The sequence below is a fragment of the Suricata suricatta genome, chromosome 4 (genome assembly GCF_006229205.1).
Source record: "Suricata suricatta isolate VVHF042 chromosome 4, meerkat_22Aug2017_6uvM2_HiC, whole genome shotgun sequence".
Taxonomy (NCBI): domain Eukaryota; kingdom Metazoa; phylum Chordata; class Mammalia; order Carnivora; family Herpestidae; genus Suricata; species Suricata suricatta.
Genome location: NC_043703.1, coordinates 65,112,638 through 65,128,387, shown reverse-complemented (window position 1 = coordinate 65,128,387; position 15,750 = coordinate 65,112,638). Strand labels below are relative to the sequence as shown.

Sequence of the window (15,750 nt, the reverse complement as noted above, 5' to 3'; positions counted from 1 at the left end):
TAATGAACTTAAAAAAACCATAATCCAACATTAAAATTTTTTATAGAAACATGAGTGTTTTCATAAAGGTGATTTTATAAGGCCTGCGGCTCAAATCAAAAGGTATTCAAGAATTTAGGACAATTAAAAAGTAAAGGTTTGAAATCTGGCATTGCCTATTCTATGTATAAAAGGAGCTTAACAACAACAAAAAGGTTTAATTTTGGTTCAGAGCTGTTTCCACATTTTTATTCTTTTTCTGTTAAAATTAATACAATATAATAAATTTAACATGAGTAACAAAGTTATATAGTATTAAAATATAAAGTCACCTTAGGATATCTATTTTTAGAGCCCTTGACCTTGAACTCATTAGTATCAGTTCATATATAATCACTTACAGAAAACAGTCTACATAAATTAAGTCATTACCCTGCTTCACTTTCAGTTCATTTTCTAATAGCAGACATTTGACGACTTAAGCAGTTAAAGAGCACATGCACAGAAATTAGGAAGTTGCTGGCTGTAACAAGAGTGCCCCACTGTCCTTGACTTAAACAGTCAGTGGCATGATGTGCTCTGACTCAAGGAGATTTCTCTGCTCTCCGTGTTTTCTTTCTAAGATTCAAGGTGGCTGACTCAACTCCTGCACCACTTCAGCGTTGGAAACCTGCCCAAACTAGAAGGCAGGGGCTCTCCTCTGTCCTTCATCCCCTCGTTCCTCCTCTTCCTTGTTTCCCTCTTCCCTCCTCCTCCTCTCTTTGCTGTTTTCTTTTCCCCATGTTCTTCCCCTTCTCCTTCTCCTCTGTCAATTCCTCCTCTTCCTCTACATTTCCCCCTTTCTTGCTCCTTACTCTCTCCCTTTAATTTTTTTCTAAAAGAAGCCCTCAAGAAATCTTTCCCTTACTCTCACATGCTAGAACTCAATCATCAGCAAAAGGGAACTGACTTATAATGGCTGGTCTATATAGAGCAAGACTGGTTAATAACCTAGTAGCTGGGGTAAAGCCAAACTTTCCTATACTTGATCTAGCTCAACAATAGAACAAAATCTAGATTGTGTGAGCAGGAAGAAGGAGTAACTATTATGGAGAACAGTTGATGTCTGCTATAGAAAGCTTTTATTTCTCATTTTAGTTGACTAGTTTGTCATTAGTCTGCTCAAGTGATAGAAACGATGGTCTTTCCATTGTTAGTGTTGTTATATGCTAAATTACCTGGGGATGGTAAATAATGAAACTGGAACACAGTGAGATACGTTACTGTTAGCATGACATCAATGGAGATCTGTAGTGTAACTTACTAATTGTAATATCAGTGGTCCTCAAGTTAGTGACACATGACACAGACACAGAGAACACGTGTCTGTCTCTATTTTCGTGAGCTCTCATAAATTTCCCTAACAGAATTTTACTTCATTTTTTAAAAGATAGCACTTATTTTTAGGATCAGGGCAGACATCTTGCCATCTAAAATATTGTAGATGATAGTTCACAATTCTGAAGAGTGAGAATCATTGACTTAAAATTGATCATGGAGCAATTTCTTTTTTTTCCCCATTAGAAAACCGTTCATATTCCTGACAGGCATCAGACTAACACAGTATATTTGGAAGGGTATCTACATCGCATGTTTTGTGTGGGAAAACCACAGTGCTGACCTTTAAGGTCTTTTACCTTTTTTAATTCAGTAAGTCCTTGAATTTTTACTGATTCATTTGTATTTCCCCATAATGTCACTTCTGTGACAGGCAGTACACATTTTTAATATGGCTGGTTCACAGGTGGGGCTGCAATCTGGTGAGAAAACAAACAGAAACTACCTGAAAGGTACACTTGGAGTTTATCCATCTAGATTACCTGAGGACGGTAAATAAGGGAAACTTATTACAACACAAAATAACAAGCTTTTGTGAAAATAAACTTTTTAAGCTAAATTCATTGACCTAATAATTTGTCTTTGAATCTAGTTAATAGCACTGTATTTTAAAAGCAGAAACCCAGAAATGAATTAATACACTAGGATCTGCAGAGATGGACATTGTTTTTGGTAATATTATATCTCAATTGTGAATTGTTTTCTTTTCTAATAATTCCATTTTAAATTTGCCTAGCTCTTCAATATTTTTAACTTTATAAATGTTACAGATAACATTAAGCTAAGAAAATGTTCATTTGTGTTTTGTTTTTGTGCTTTTTTAGCCATTCCACAAAGTCTGTGATGGATTTTGTCAATAGCAATGAAAATATTATTTTTGTACATAACACAATTCACCTCATTTCCCAAATGGTAGACAACATCATCATTGCTTGTGGAGGAATTTTACCTTTGCTCTCTGCTGCCACATCACCAACTGTAAGTACTTTGCTTCCATCTAGTGGTGTCTTTTATAATTACCTGATGAGAGCCTGTCCACAGTATTCTCTGCTCTGAACATAAGGATTCTAACAAGACATGTTCACCTAAGGAAACATTTTCCCTTTTCTTTCGTCAGTGTTGGGTTTCAGTTGTGTGTGTTTATGAAAAAATTTCTCTGGTAATTTTGATGAATACCTTTGAAGAAGAGCCATAACTATAAATAACTTTATTTTCTATATGTTGTCTATCTAAAATCTAAGTTTAGAAAACAAACGGTCATTAGATATGCAAATTATTACATGAATTACTTGGAATATTATTTCTAAACTTAATATTATTTTAAGTTACATATAGGAGTTTTATACTCCTATTCTCTGAAACTTAATCTTGAAGCTAACAATTTGCTTCCAAAAGGGAACCAAATTAATGAATTCTTATTTAAAATTTAGGTACTTCAGATAGGAAAAATATAAATAACATACCATTTTTATGCTATCTGAACAATTTCATAATCCTTAAAAACCTCAAAAAAATTTTATAGACATAGGAAATCTAATAGCATCTGACTGTACTAGCTCAGCATTTATTTAAAATATGTATATAGCTATCTTTTATTCTGTATTAAACATTGAAATGTATTAATAACTTTGAAAGGCACTTATTTGTATATATTTAAAATATAACAGGTCAGTGTTAACTTTATATATTAGCTGTAATTTTAAAAAAATATCTGATTTCTATTAAAAAACTACACTCCATAGCTACCTGCCCAGATAGGGTAGAATGTAGAACTCTACTTCTCATATTGTCTGTGTTCCTGCCACCATATTGGAAACTAATCCATAGCTGAAAAAGTATGCTCTTTCCAAAGAGAAACCTGCTTTTATGTTAAGATGTCTTGTAGTTGGTGCAGCAGTGTTTCCAGATTAATCTGGCGTTATTTCATTATTAACCAGCTTTTCCTACATGATTCCTTTTCTCACTATAGTTTGGCAATACCACCCCCACCCAAAACAGTATTGAATTAAATATTAGCAGCAAAAGGTTGTATCCTCACAATATCTACCCCATCACAGGCACATAGACTTTGATTTCATCCATGGATATATTCAAGAAGTCTACAAAGGCAAACAGGCTATTTCAAGAAGGAGTGCAGCAGATCAGGTCATCATTATTAGAGCCTTAACTGAATTAGCAAGTAAGCAAGGAAATGGAGCCAGGAAGAAAAAACAGTGATGTAAGGAATGTGGACATCCTGTGAGATTAATGTACCATCCGTTTTCTTTAATCTCTGATTTCGTCTGGAGATTTATACAAAATTCTGGTGAACTGAGGGTTGTATATCATTTTTAAAATGCATTCTAATATTGATGTAGGGCGAGTTTTTTCCCCTTCTACACATTCAGAACTGAATAAATGAATATTTTCTCCTGGCATTTTTTATCATATAAAATTCTTTAATCTTTTTTAAATTAAAAAAAAATTTAATGTTTATTTTTGAGACAGAGAGAGACCGAGTATGAGCGAGGGAAGGGTACAGAGAGGGGGAGGGAGACACAGAATCCAAAGCAGGCTCCAGGGTCTGAGCTGTCAGCACAGAGCCTGATGCGGGGCTCAAACCCACAAACCATGAGATCATGACTTGAGTCGAAGTTGGACCGACTGAGCCAAGCAGGCATTCCTAAAATTCTTCAATATTTTCTAGACAGTCATTTGTTGTCCAGAAATTTTAAAAAGTTGCATTGAAATTTACTTTGTAACATTGTTTTAAAATTTTGTACAGAACTGGAAATGATCCCTATATAAAACTAGTAGTAGGTATTAAAATTGCAATAAGCTTCAAGTTTGTCTATAGTTTATTTTATAATAAGAAATATAATAAAGATATTGACATTTTGAGGTTTAACTTTCAAAACTATTACCTTTGTAGCTTGGCTCACTATATTTTGCACTTTGAAACTACTTATTTGCCCAGACTTTTTAAGATTTAGGACATCATTCAATTGTAGAAATTTTTCTTCATTTTCTATTTCTCTATCTTTCTGTCATTTTGGTCCATTAACTGATTGTTCCTATGCCTGGTTATACACCATAGCTGATTTTATGTTCTTTGAAGAAATTGCTACCTTAAAAGATCGAGTCAGAACCTTTTCTCCACTTTATGCTAGCAGAACTGTGATTGCTGTTGACTGCTGAGTACTGTTTTCTCTTACTTGCTTGTGTGATATTCCTGGTAAAAATTGTAATGTAGTAGAAGGAGAGAGTTTGGAAAGAGGAGACTGAATAATGAATAAAATTAGAACTGGATAGATAGAAAGATTTTTGGCTTAGTTTTAAATGTAAAAATCCAAAAGAGAATTTTGTAAGGAATAAGTGAAAAAGAAAACATGATCAGTACACAGATTAGCAAAGGGGGACACTGTCATGTAGATGCCATTATAATTATAATTTCAATCCTAGATATATGTAGAGGGAAACATTTCAAACTGCTGTTTAAGGGATCTCATGATTTTGTTTAGGCTTGTGTGATTTAAAAAAAAAAACATGTATGTGTTTAATGAATAAGTATGAATAATGGTGAATGGCTGTGGCTGGCAAACTTTTCTGTATGGCTCAGATGATAAATATTTTCAGTTTTATAGGCTATATAGTATCTGTCTCAACTTCTCAACTCTGCTATGGCTGGGCAAAAGCAGCCATATACAGTTAAATAAAGGAATAGGTGTGGGTTTGCCTCAAGAAAACTTTATAAAGAAAGGCACATTTACTTGTGTCATTATTTATTGACTGCTGACTTAGAACATAATCCTCACAGAAAATAGAACTGTTATAACACAGTATAATGCTTCAGTATGAAAACTTTATTCCTGAACATTTAAAAGTCAATAGTTAGAGCTTAAGTTAACCCCCACCTTTTCTATTAAACAACTTGAATTTGACTTAGTATTAATTAAAGTTTAATTTTTAGAACAATTTCTTGAATGTTGTGACCCTTATGTTCTATTAGAAATTACGTAATTTTCACACTCAGACGTACTAATTTTTCCTAGTATTTGACATGTCTAATGTTGAAATTGTATTTAATTTTGAGAGGGTAGGTAGAATGCTAAGTATTCTTTTTTTATTTTACTGAGGTCAACAGTAACACTAGTTGTAATTATACCTGCTAAAAATGAACATATGGACACAGAAATTAAAAATGCAATACCATATGTAATCACTCAAATATGAAATCCTTAGTTGTAAATATAAGAATAAATATATGATACCTTAACTCTGAAAACTACAAAAAACTGGTAAAAGCAGTCAAAGATGGTCTAAATAACTGGAGACTATACCATGTTACGGGTTGGAGACTCAGCATAACAAAAGTTAACACTTGTCCCCAGATTGATGTTTAGATGTATTGTAGTTCCTATCAAAATCTCACCAAATTTTTCTTGTAGATATAAACACTATTTAAAAAAAATTCACATGGAATAGTTAAAATAATTTTGAAAGACTCATTCTGTATTAAATACAGTAGTCAAGACTGTGTAGTATCTTAGACATAGTTCAGTGAAACAAAACAAAAACACAGAAATGAGCACCCAAACAAATGCACAACTTTTTTTTTTCACATAGGTCCAGAAGCAATTCAGTTGATGAAGGGTAGCCTTTTCAAAAACAGTTTAATGCTAAATTTTCTTTATAGTTTTCCATTGAAAAAAATCATGATACAAAGCCCAATTCAGGAATGTCTTTTCCATTTCTCACTATAAAGATGGGTCTCAGATAATTATGGAAACTTTTCATTTTCATGAAAAACAGGCTTGTTTCCCATCATCATTGAGATTCATACACAATCTGTTTGAAGTTAAGGATTTGATATAAGGTATATGCATTTTGGCATAAAATAAATCTGTTATAGTAAGCTGGGTTCTACCACTTACTAGATATGAATACATTCTCAATTTCTTCATTTATGAAAATGTATTAATTATACTTATCGAACAGGGAGTTTGTGAAAATTAGGGTAAGTAGTATACGTAAAGCTCAAGAGTTGGAGAAGGCTCTTAGTGTTTCCTTCATTTAGTTCTTTTTGGAACTATTTATTCAGAATTGTATCATGATAGAACAATTTTCTCATTTATAAAATAATGCTGTCATAGTCAGAATTCTAAAATAGGATATTTGAGACAAATTTATTCATGACAGGTGATTCATTTTGATGGCAGAAGACTAACATGGTATAATCTTTTTGTCTGTGATCCCAGTGGGATAAGCATGGTGGTCTGTTTTCTGCTCTGGGATCTTACAGAAATGTCCTCTTTCACAGTAGGGATAACAGTTGTGTGTTGTTTTTATATCATCACACAAGACAAGTTGAACTGTTTAGATAAATCTTACTTGTAAGTAAACATTTCAGTAGAAACTTTAAGGAAAAAAAGAGTATACTCATGTAATATTTATATTATAGTGAACACCTTGAACTTAATATTCATTGAAAAAGCAGTACTTTTTGAAATTTCAGTTTTGCTTAGGTTAACTATGTGGCATTAAAATAAATTACGAAAATAGTTTCAAGTCTCTAAATTAGATCAGTGGTTTTAACTTTAGTAGTCACAGAAAAAATTTAAACCTCTTAGTATGAGGTTTGACTAATCTTTGGTTTTGAAAACGGACATTATTTTTGTTGTTTCTATGACTAGTCAAGTGAATCCTTTCTTTTCTTCTTTATGCATTGTTCAGGTTGGTCATGAATGAAAATTAGGAGTTGTAGAAAAAAATGAAGAGAAGCAAAGAACATGGATCAACTACAAATTGCATAATCACTTTGTGATTTTAAGTTGATCGTTTTGGTCAGCCATCCAGAACACTGAATGTTTAGAATTTAATATAGTGTCTTATATGATTTCTTTTTCTCTGTTAAAGAAAATAATAGACAAATATTTCTGGCTTTCCTAATAGTTTCATAATCATGAAAAAAGAGCAGTATTTTCTGTCAAATATGATAATAAAGTGTTGAACTTAGTTTATATTTAATTACCATCATATTTAATTACCATTATTAGAATGTGTGGAAAAACTACTAATCTTTATTTTGTTTATCTCAAACTTTAGTATTCTCAGAGGACTTTTATGTGTTTTCCTATACAGAGTACCATGAAAATGGTATATTTGAAATTTATGCTCACATATGCTGTTATCAAGATCAGAGATTAGGAACAATTGATGACTTTTATTCCTAAAATTAATTCTAGTCAAATTTTGAATATATTGAATATAATTCTTAGTTAAGATTCAGAAGCTCAGTGTAGTATATATGTAACTAGTACACATGCAGGCCTCATTAGTATATCAGTCAGTTCTTTTCTAGCAAAGGAAAGTGGCTTTTAAGTTATAATCATTATAGTATTTTATTCTTTAACTCCTGGAGATTTAGATCTACAGGAAGAACTCCAAGTATTAAAAAAATATATATAACATGATTCCTTAATGAAAAATCTGGAAGGTTGGTTTAAATAGTTTATTTCCTACTGCCTAAACCACTCCTGAGTTAGGGCTTTTACAGAGATATCATGTTAGTTCATTTACTAAAATACCTCCTTAGGCATATACTGAGAAAATATATTTATTTTATAAAAGAGTATGCATAATTTCTAGTATATGAACTGTATATATTATTTGGGCAGAGCTACTCTAATGAAAAAAATAAATATTAGTCTAAATTTTGATATTAATCTTAATCATATATAATATATAAAAGAAATATCTCTTCTGAGAACTTTGCTTTTAATAAAGTAATCAAATATACTTTTAAAATATATTATTTTGTGTTTCAATTTTACATTGTATTTTCATTTAATTTTAATAATTTCCTTTTCTTGTACTTTTTTGATCTGTTGTCTGTTTTGTCTAATGCATGTCCAGGGTTCTAAGGTTAGTATTACTTCAGTAATTTTCAGGTTTTCAGTTTTCAGTTTTATTTTTACTTATTTATGAAATTTTTGACTTGGTTGTATTTTGAGTTTCCATACCATCTTTAATATTAGACGTATCTTTGGTATATTTAAAAGATTCATTAAAAGGATTTTGTTTCTATGCACTGATTAACTACTATCTTCCTACCCACAATAGCCTTTAGACTAAACTGTTATAATGAAAACAAATTTCAGTCATATGTACAATCAGTAGTTAATTGGTTGCATTAAAAGGAAATTAGTTGGAATATTTGTTATTTTAAGATTCAGTAATAATCATATGTGAGTGAACTTTATTGTTAAATGTATGTTACAATGTTTATAGAACATTTCATCAAAGTCATAAATTATATAGAATTAATAAGAACTCCTTTTCTGGTCACTTGTATTAAGAACGCTTTTTATTTTAAAATTTTATTTGCTTAGGTCAAATAAAATTTGGCAATTTACATGGATGATAAAATTTTGTTTATAATTTCTGTAATAGTTCAGCTTTTAAAAATGAAAGCATGTTTTGAATGTTAGGCATGTCACAAAAGACATGAAAATAAGACCATTTAATAATAATGAGTTAGATTTATTATAATTTCAGTAATTCAAAATGATCAATTTCTTTGAGAATCCATCTATAGATGTCCTGGAATTCTAATATTTTTGAAGATTTATTTAGAATATTTGATAGACCTAAGCAGTGGCCAGATCTTCCATTCCATAACAAAACACATTAACTGAGATTTAAAATGGGACTTATGTGAAATTATTATTATTAGTTGCTTTTTATTATAAACTGTTGTGTTGTGATCACAGGTTTTTAATTCCTGCTATGAAACAATGCTATACATCAATGAAGTGCTAGGAAATAAGGGATCTGTATTTAAGAAATCCAAGTAATAAATTATTTCTTTACTCTGTGGATAGAGTTGACAGAATGTAAATCAACAATTGAAAACAAATTTTTGTCTGTTTTCAAGCTCATTTTAGAGAGAATGGTTTTAACACTGTTTTGCTGTTAAATGGAAGGAAGAAAGGTTGTTACATTTTATACCCCATTTAGAATCAAGTTTAGTCATGTAGTGCTTGCAGTCGTCACCTATCATTTTTATTACCCATCTTGTGCACAAGAAGTGTTTAAAGAGGCTTTTTTTTTTTCCAATCAGTGTTTCCTGCTGACATTTCCATTTTAATGTGAGCAGGAATATGTTTAGGTAGAATGATGGGCATAAACAATGTCAAAATGGAACATTAAATAGGAGTAGATATCTATAAATATATGCTTACCTTGTAGTTGAATTTATCATCTGGTGAAGAAGTAAGGTTAATCAATATGGCTAGTGTGCCCCTTTTCAGAAAAATTAAGCAGTAGTATTTATTTATAAGGCCCTTCTTTTCTCTATCCCCTTGTGGCACTGAGAAAATGAGGCCTAGGTATAATGAACCAAAATAATTAAAATGTTATATAATACAGAATGAAAAATAAAATACAGTATGTTGCTGTTGCTTACAAAATACAAAGTTACACATCTCCAGAAATAATACTTTGGAACATTCCCTTTGAAAGCAGAAATTATATTTTATCATAGTATTTTAGAGAAAGTATAGTTGTACCCAACTAGGATGCTATTGATTCTTCTTATTGCTGGTATCTTATAGGCTACAAATTAATAGCTGTAGAGGAATTAATGACTTTCTTAATTGTTTTACTCTAGATTTTCTTTGTATGTATGAGATACTTAGTGGCTTAGTTTATTCTGAAATGGGTAGGAAATTGTCATAGGTTCTCATTTGAAAGTCATCTCCTTTGAGGCTTCCTGGAGGTGCCATATATCCTTCCTGTTATCATACCTTTATAGTAAAGAGAAAGTAAGCATATCTTTCTTATAAACAGCAGTGAAGTCTTCAGGAAAGTATCAGTTGTACATCTTTGTTAATAAAATAAGACAGAAGTAATATAAATATAGATGTGTAGTCATTTCTAAATATCTTTGTGGAACGATCCTAAGTTTGGAATATAGTTTTTATAAGTGACGATATTTAACTTTAACCTTGGCTTTAAAAATGAACTTTTCTTTTATTTAAGGATACTTCATAGGTAATCTAATTAAATTTGATAACCAGCTCTTTTGTATATGGAATTAGTTTTAGTTTATATTTATTTTCTTTATAAAATATGCTTAAATATACTGAACTACTGTTTATCTATAGTATATAGGAATATGTATTATATGTCCAAATTTTAACAAGACTTAAATCTTCTACTTTTTTAAAGACGGAATTGGAAAATATTGAAGTGACACAAGGCATGTCAGCTGAGACAGCAGTAACCTTCCTCAGCCGATTGATGGCCATGGTTGACGTACTGGTATTTGCCAGCTCTCTAAATTTTAGTGAGATTGAAGCTGAAAAAAACATGTCTTCTGGAGGCTTAATGAGACAGTGCCTAAGGCTAGGTAAGTCTGTTAAGAATAATGGTGCATGTTAAATAATTACCTACAGATTAGTTTTGTGATGTTCTGTGATACATAAAGTATTGATGATACAAGTTAATGATTATGTAATAGAGAGATCACCTTGTGATTCTTGAAAATTGCTAAATTAAAATTATGGTATCTTCACATTGGAAATGTACTGAAATTGATCATCTCTAGAGGATTGTGATTTGAAATGAAATCCAATATATTTTGAATTGTTTCAAAATCAATAGGACTATAACATTTTTCATTGACATGATTTTAATGTGAATCCATTTAGTAGTTGTTTTGATAAACCAATGCAGAAGGTAGTTGTCCTGACCTACAAATGTGTCAGAAGACCAGTGACATAATTTGTATACACAGATGCCAAAGGATAACACTGATATGCCTATGTCACTGTTTCTCAGAGTGAGAAGTTAACACTAATAAACATTGCTATATCCATACTGTTCATTTACTATCCTATGTTGCAAAGAAAAATTATCACTGAAAACTCTTAGTAAATGTAGTTTATCTCTTTACATCCATTCTTACCTATCTTACCTTTCTTAAAGGGAAATTTGTTTATACTACTACTTAGTCTTTACAAGGGACCGGAAAGCTACTGTTTTTATATTTGCCATAGAACATGAGTGGGACACAAAAAAGTAAAGCATTAAATAGGAAGGAAATTTCTGAGGTATACTTTTATTAACCATAATTTTAAAAGTTGTATAAAAATTGGGGCAGCTGTGTGGTTCTGTCAGTTGAGCATCCGACTCTTGATTTTGGCTCAGGTCATGATCCCAGGGTTGTGGGATCAAGGCCCAGGTCCAGCTCTGCACTAGCATGGAACCTGCCAGAGATTCTCTTTCTCTCCCTCGGCCTTCTCCCCAGCTTGTAATCTCTGTCTCTCTAAAATAAATAAAATAGTAAAAGAAAAGAAAATAATCTACATGCATGTAGTTTCATGGGATAAATTGTTTCTGATCCAAGGTAGGAATAATAACTTACTTTAAGAATGATGGAATGAAACCTAGTTTTTTTGTTTGTTTTGCATTTTTTAAAGATGAGCAGTCTAAGTGGAATCATTTCATAACACTGAGATCTCTCTGACAACTAACAGGTGTAGGATAATTTACTGTGGTCACCATGGACGTATCTATTGATATTTAACAATAGCTGACAGTGAACTTTGTGAGAAGAGAAAAAAATTTTTAAATATCTCAGTATCATAAAACCAGAAGTTATTTATTCTGAACTTTAATATTTAAATATATTTCAAACCTTTACTACCAATTTCATTTTTATCCCAGTATTTCCAAGCAGAGTTGCTTTTGGTCACCCACAGGAAAGTTTTATGAGTGAATAATAATGAAGCAAACAGTTCTAAATCAGTATATGGTATTTACTCTTCGAAGCACTTTATAAATATATTAATTCACTTACCTCTCCCTGCTAAGGAAGGTGGTGTATTTAAAGTCATGTTACAGATGAGAAGCTGAGGCACACATGGTGTCAGCAGTCGGCCCAAGATTACACACAGTCAAATTCAGATGGTCGGATTCTAGAGTCTGTATTGTTTATTAATACGACTGCTTAAAATAAGTAAATAAATAAAAAGCTTATACCTACTGAATACTTATTGACAAGGCTGTAGACATTCCCACCGTGCAGAAAGGTGGATGTTGGGCCTCGGGACGGCCTCTGCTGAGCCCCTGTGTCACTGCCTGACTCGGAAGCTGTGCCCAGCATGGTCACCAAGTAGTCACATCACAGAAAGAGGCTTGTCAGTAAAAACAGTTTATCAAATATGAATATGAAGTTTCAAAAGTTTTGTATTGATCTGTGAAATTCAGAATTTTAAAGGATGGAGGGGTATAGACTAAGGATGGGATAAATTGGGAGCTTCAGTAATCTCATTTTACACCTGGTTGGTAGTATATGGGTATGTTGTATTTATTTTTTAACTACACATATGTTTTGTATGTTTCAATATTTCATAATTTTTAAAAATATCCATTTGGTCTACTTGATCTTAAGAATGATAGAGATAAGAGAAAGAAATAAAGAAAAAAAGAACCTTGCAATTCTTTAAAACATGTCAGAGTCAACAGTTTATATTAATAATATGGCTTTGGTTTGTAAATAGTTTGTTGTGTTGCTGTGAGGAACTGTCTAGAATGTCGGCAGAGACAGAGAGACAGGGGCAGCAGATCTTCCCATGGCAGCAGTAAGCCTCAGGAGGCTCCCCAAGGGGTGACTGCCACGGCAGCCTCAAAGGTAATTCAGCGTTTTCTATGTTAAATATAATGTACTTTAATTTTTTTTTTTATACGAGAGAAAAGTGACATGGTATTGCTTAATGAAAGAGCAAGGATTTTGTAATTAGTAGGCTTTGGTGCTGGCTTTTCTTCTTCACAACTGTGTTACCAAGATTATTTAACCTCTCTGAGACTTACACATTTTGTTTGAATGAAGATACTAATAATTTCTACTTCATAGGAATTTCATAAGGTTATCAGTACACTTAGCTGTGGAAGTTTGTAGTTACTATGGTTCTTCAGAGTTAAATGTATTTTCACAGAGCTGAATGTATGAATAATGTGCTTTTTAAATGGATATGTTTTTGAGGATAGATATTCTCATAATTTGAAATATATATATTGAGTTCCCAGGAAATGAATGAATAGTGTATTTTGGAGTATACCAGTAATCCTTATTTTGAATTAGCTCTTTATCATTATGTCGAACTGACGCTTTGGTTCACATCCAGAGTTTTATCAACACGACCTTTAAGGTCCTACTTGTCTGACCCATGTGTACTTCTCCCACTGCAGCCTGCATCTGCCTGCCTTCTTGCTTTTACACCATTTTAGACACATGATAGACTATTTAGTTCATCAGAGGATTTTCTTGTTTTTGCCCTCAAACTTTTTCATAGGTTCCCTTTACTTGAAGGGTCAAATTTTTCACATCTAGCTAAAATCCATTCAACTCTAGCGTCAGCTTAAGTGCTACTCTTGGAGGAAAATGTTTTCAGATACACTTACTGCCACCCCGTCTAGGGTAGTTTCTTCTATTTGATATTTTCATAAAGCGCTATATGTCAGTTATTAAAAACTATACTTGTAGTGAAATGTTTGATATTGACCACCTGCTTTTTCTGTGCAATAAGTGAAGACATGAAATAGAAGTTTAATTCATTTAAGTAGTTCTGTGGCTTCAAACTTCTGCACTTTTTAAGCAGAACAGCCACATATTTAGCATATCTATATTGCAGTCTCTTTTTCACTCCTGTCAAAAACATTCCTAAAATGATTAGACCATATTGTATACAGCTCACAAGTCTCCAAAGTGTTTGCCGTCACTTAGAAAATTACATATGAACACATCAGCAGGAGTGCCTCATGTTATTAGCGTCAGCATAGCAGACTGTGCGTTAGTGGGGGCGCCTCCATGTCTTGTACATCTTGGTCATTCCAGAGCATGTGTGTATAACACTGGCAGAACTTCGTCAGAAGAATCAGACAGGTCCGAGTCTGTATTCTGGCTCTACCCCACAACAAGTTTTGTGACCTAAGACAAACTCTTGAGTCTTCTGTGCCTCCGTTTTCCAGTTTTTAAAATGGATATATATCTTTTTTAAATTTAAATTTTAATTTTTTAATTTATATCCAAGTTAGTTAGCATGTAGTGCAATGATGATGTCAGGAGTGGATTCCAGTGATTCATCTCGTATGTATAACACCCAGTGCTCATCCCAACAAGTGTCTTCCTTCGTGCCCCTTGCCCATTTGCCACCCAACCCCACCCACAACCCCTTCAGCAACCTTCAGTTTGTTCTCTATATTTAACAGTGTCTTATATTTTGTCCCTCTCCCTGTTTTTATATTATTGTGCTTCCCTTCCCCTGTGTTCATCTGTTTTGCCTCTTAAATTCCACATATGAGTGAAGTCATATGATATTTGTCCTTCTCTGACTGATTTCACTTAGCATAATACCCTCTGGTTCCATAAAAATGATACAAATCTTAATTTACAAAGTGTTTATATAAACTAAATGAAAAGCAATAGTGTATTAAAGTATTTAGTAATTCTTGACACAGTGAACTTTCAATTAATACTAATTCCTTTCCTCTTTCTAGCAAGTAACCACTCTATACACTCATGAAATGAATAAATAAATTAGTAATTTTGAGAGCTTTGATGTTAAAGGTGTCAGTACTCAATTAACTAGATAATAAATAGGGAGCTTTTCAAGACTGTCAAGTCAAATATTACTCTGATTATTGAATATGGAAAGAAAAGTGCACTGCGCAGGAATTCCGTAGTAATTTGGTTGAGCTAGTCACTGTCTCTCTATAAAGACCCTTAGCAATGAAAAACGGTTCATACGTTATGGATATAGAAATATTAGGGGGGAAGGGGACTTGGTAACAAAAGACATTTCAAGAGAATCAATTGACCTGGTTAATGAGTTTTTTTTTTTTATGTGACACTTCAGTAAGTAAACCATAGATAATTTTGATAAAATACTAAACTGTGTGGACGTGGTGAGTCCTACATCTTCATTGGGCCTCATTTTCTATACTTCATAAAAAAGGAGCAATAATACAAGCTTTATCCATAAAAAGTCTTTAAAAGGGTCGAAATTGATTATGGATATAGAAACACTTAATAAAATGGAAAATATATAAGTTATAGTATTTATAAATTTTTTCACTGATGCAATAAATTATGTACTTTTCATCTCTGCTGTGAACAAGGTGTTATGTTTTTAACCATCCTATGATAAATATTACTAGCTTATTATTTAGATAAAAGAGCCGAGGTTCAGAGAGGTTACGTCTTTCACCTAAGGTCATATGGCTTGTAATCTTTGGAATTGTAATAGAAACCAGATGACTATGCCATGGTCTTTTTGCTATCCTGTGCTGCAAAGGAATAAGACATCATAATTTAGAGTGAAGTATCATATTGAGGTATATAGAGGATTA

The 15,750-nt window shown here is 32.2% G+C and overlaps 1 protein-coding gene across 1 annotated transcript in view; it reads left to right on the top strand.

The window, feature by feature from the left end:
• NBEA (neurobeachin) overlaps positions 1–15,750 on the top strand; it is a 655,079-nt gene that overhangs the window by 202,063 nt on the left and 437,266 nt on the right. The window contains exons 24-27 of the mRNA XM_029938475.1: positions 2,181–2,334; positions 8,251–8,259; positions 10,567–10,747; positions 12,903–13,033. Of these exons, the coding sequence (XP_029794335.1) occupies positions 2,181–2,334; positions 8,251–8,259; positions 10,567–10,747; positions 12,903–13,033 (475 nt within the window). The remainder of the gene's footprint in view (positions 1–2,180; positions 2,335–8,250; positions 8,260–10,566; positions 10,748–12,902; positions 13,034–15,750) is intronic.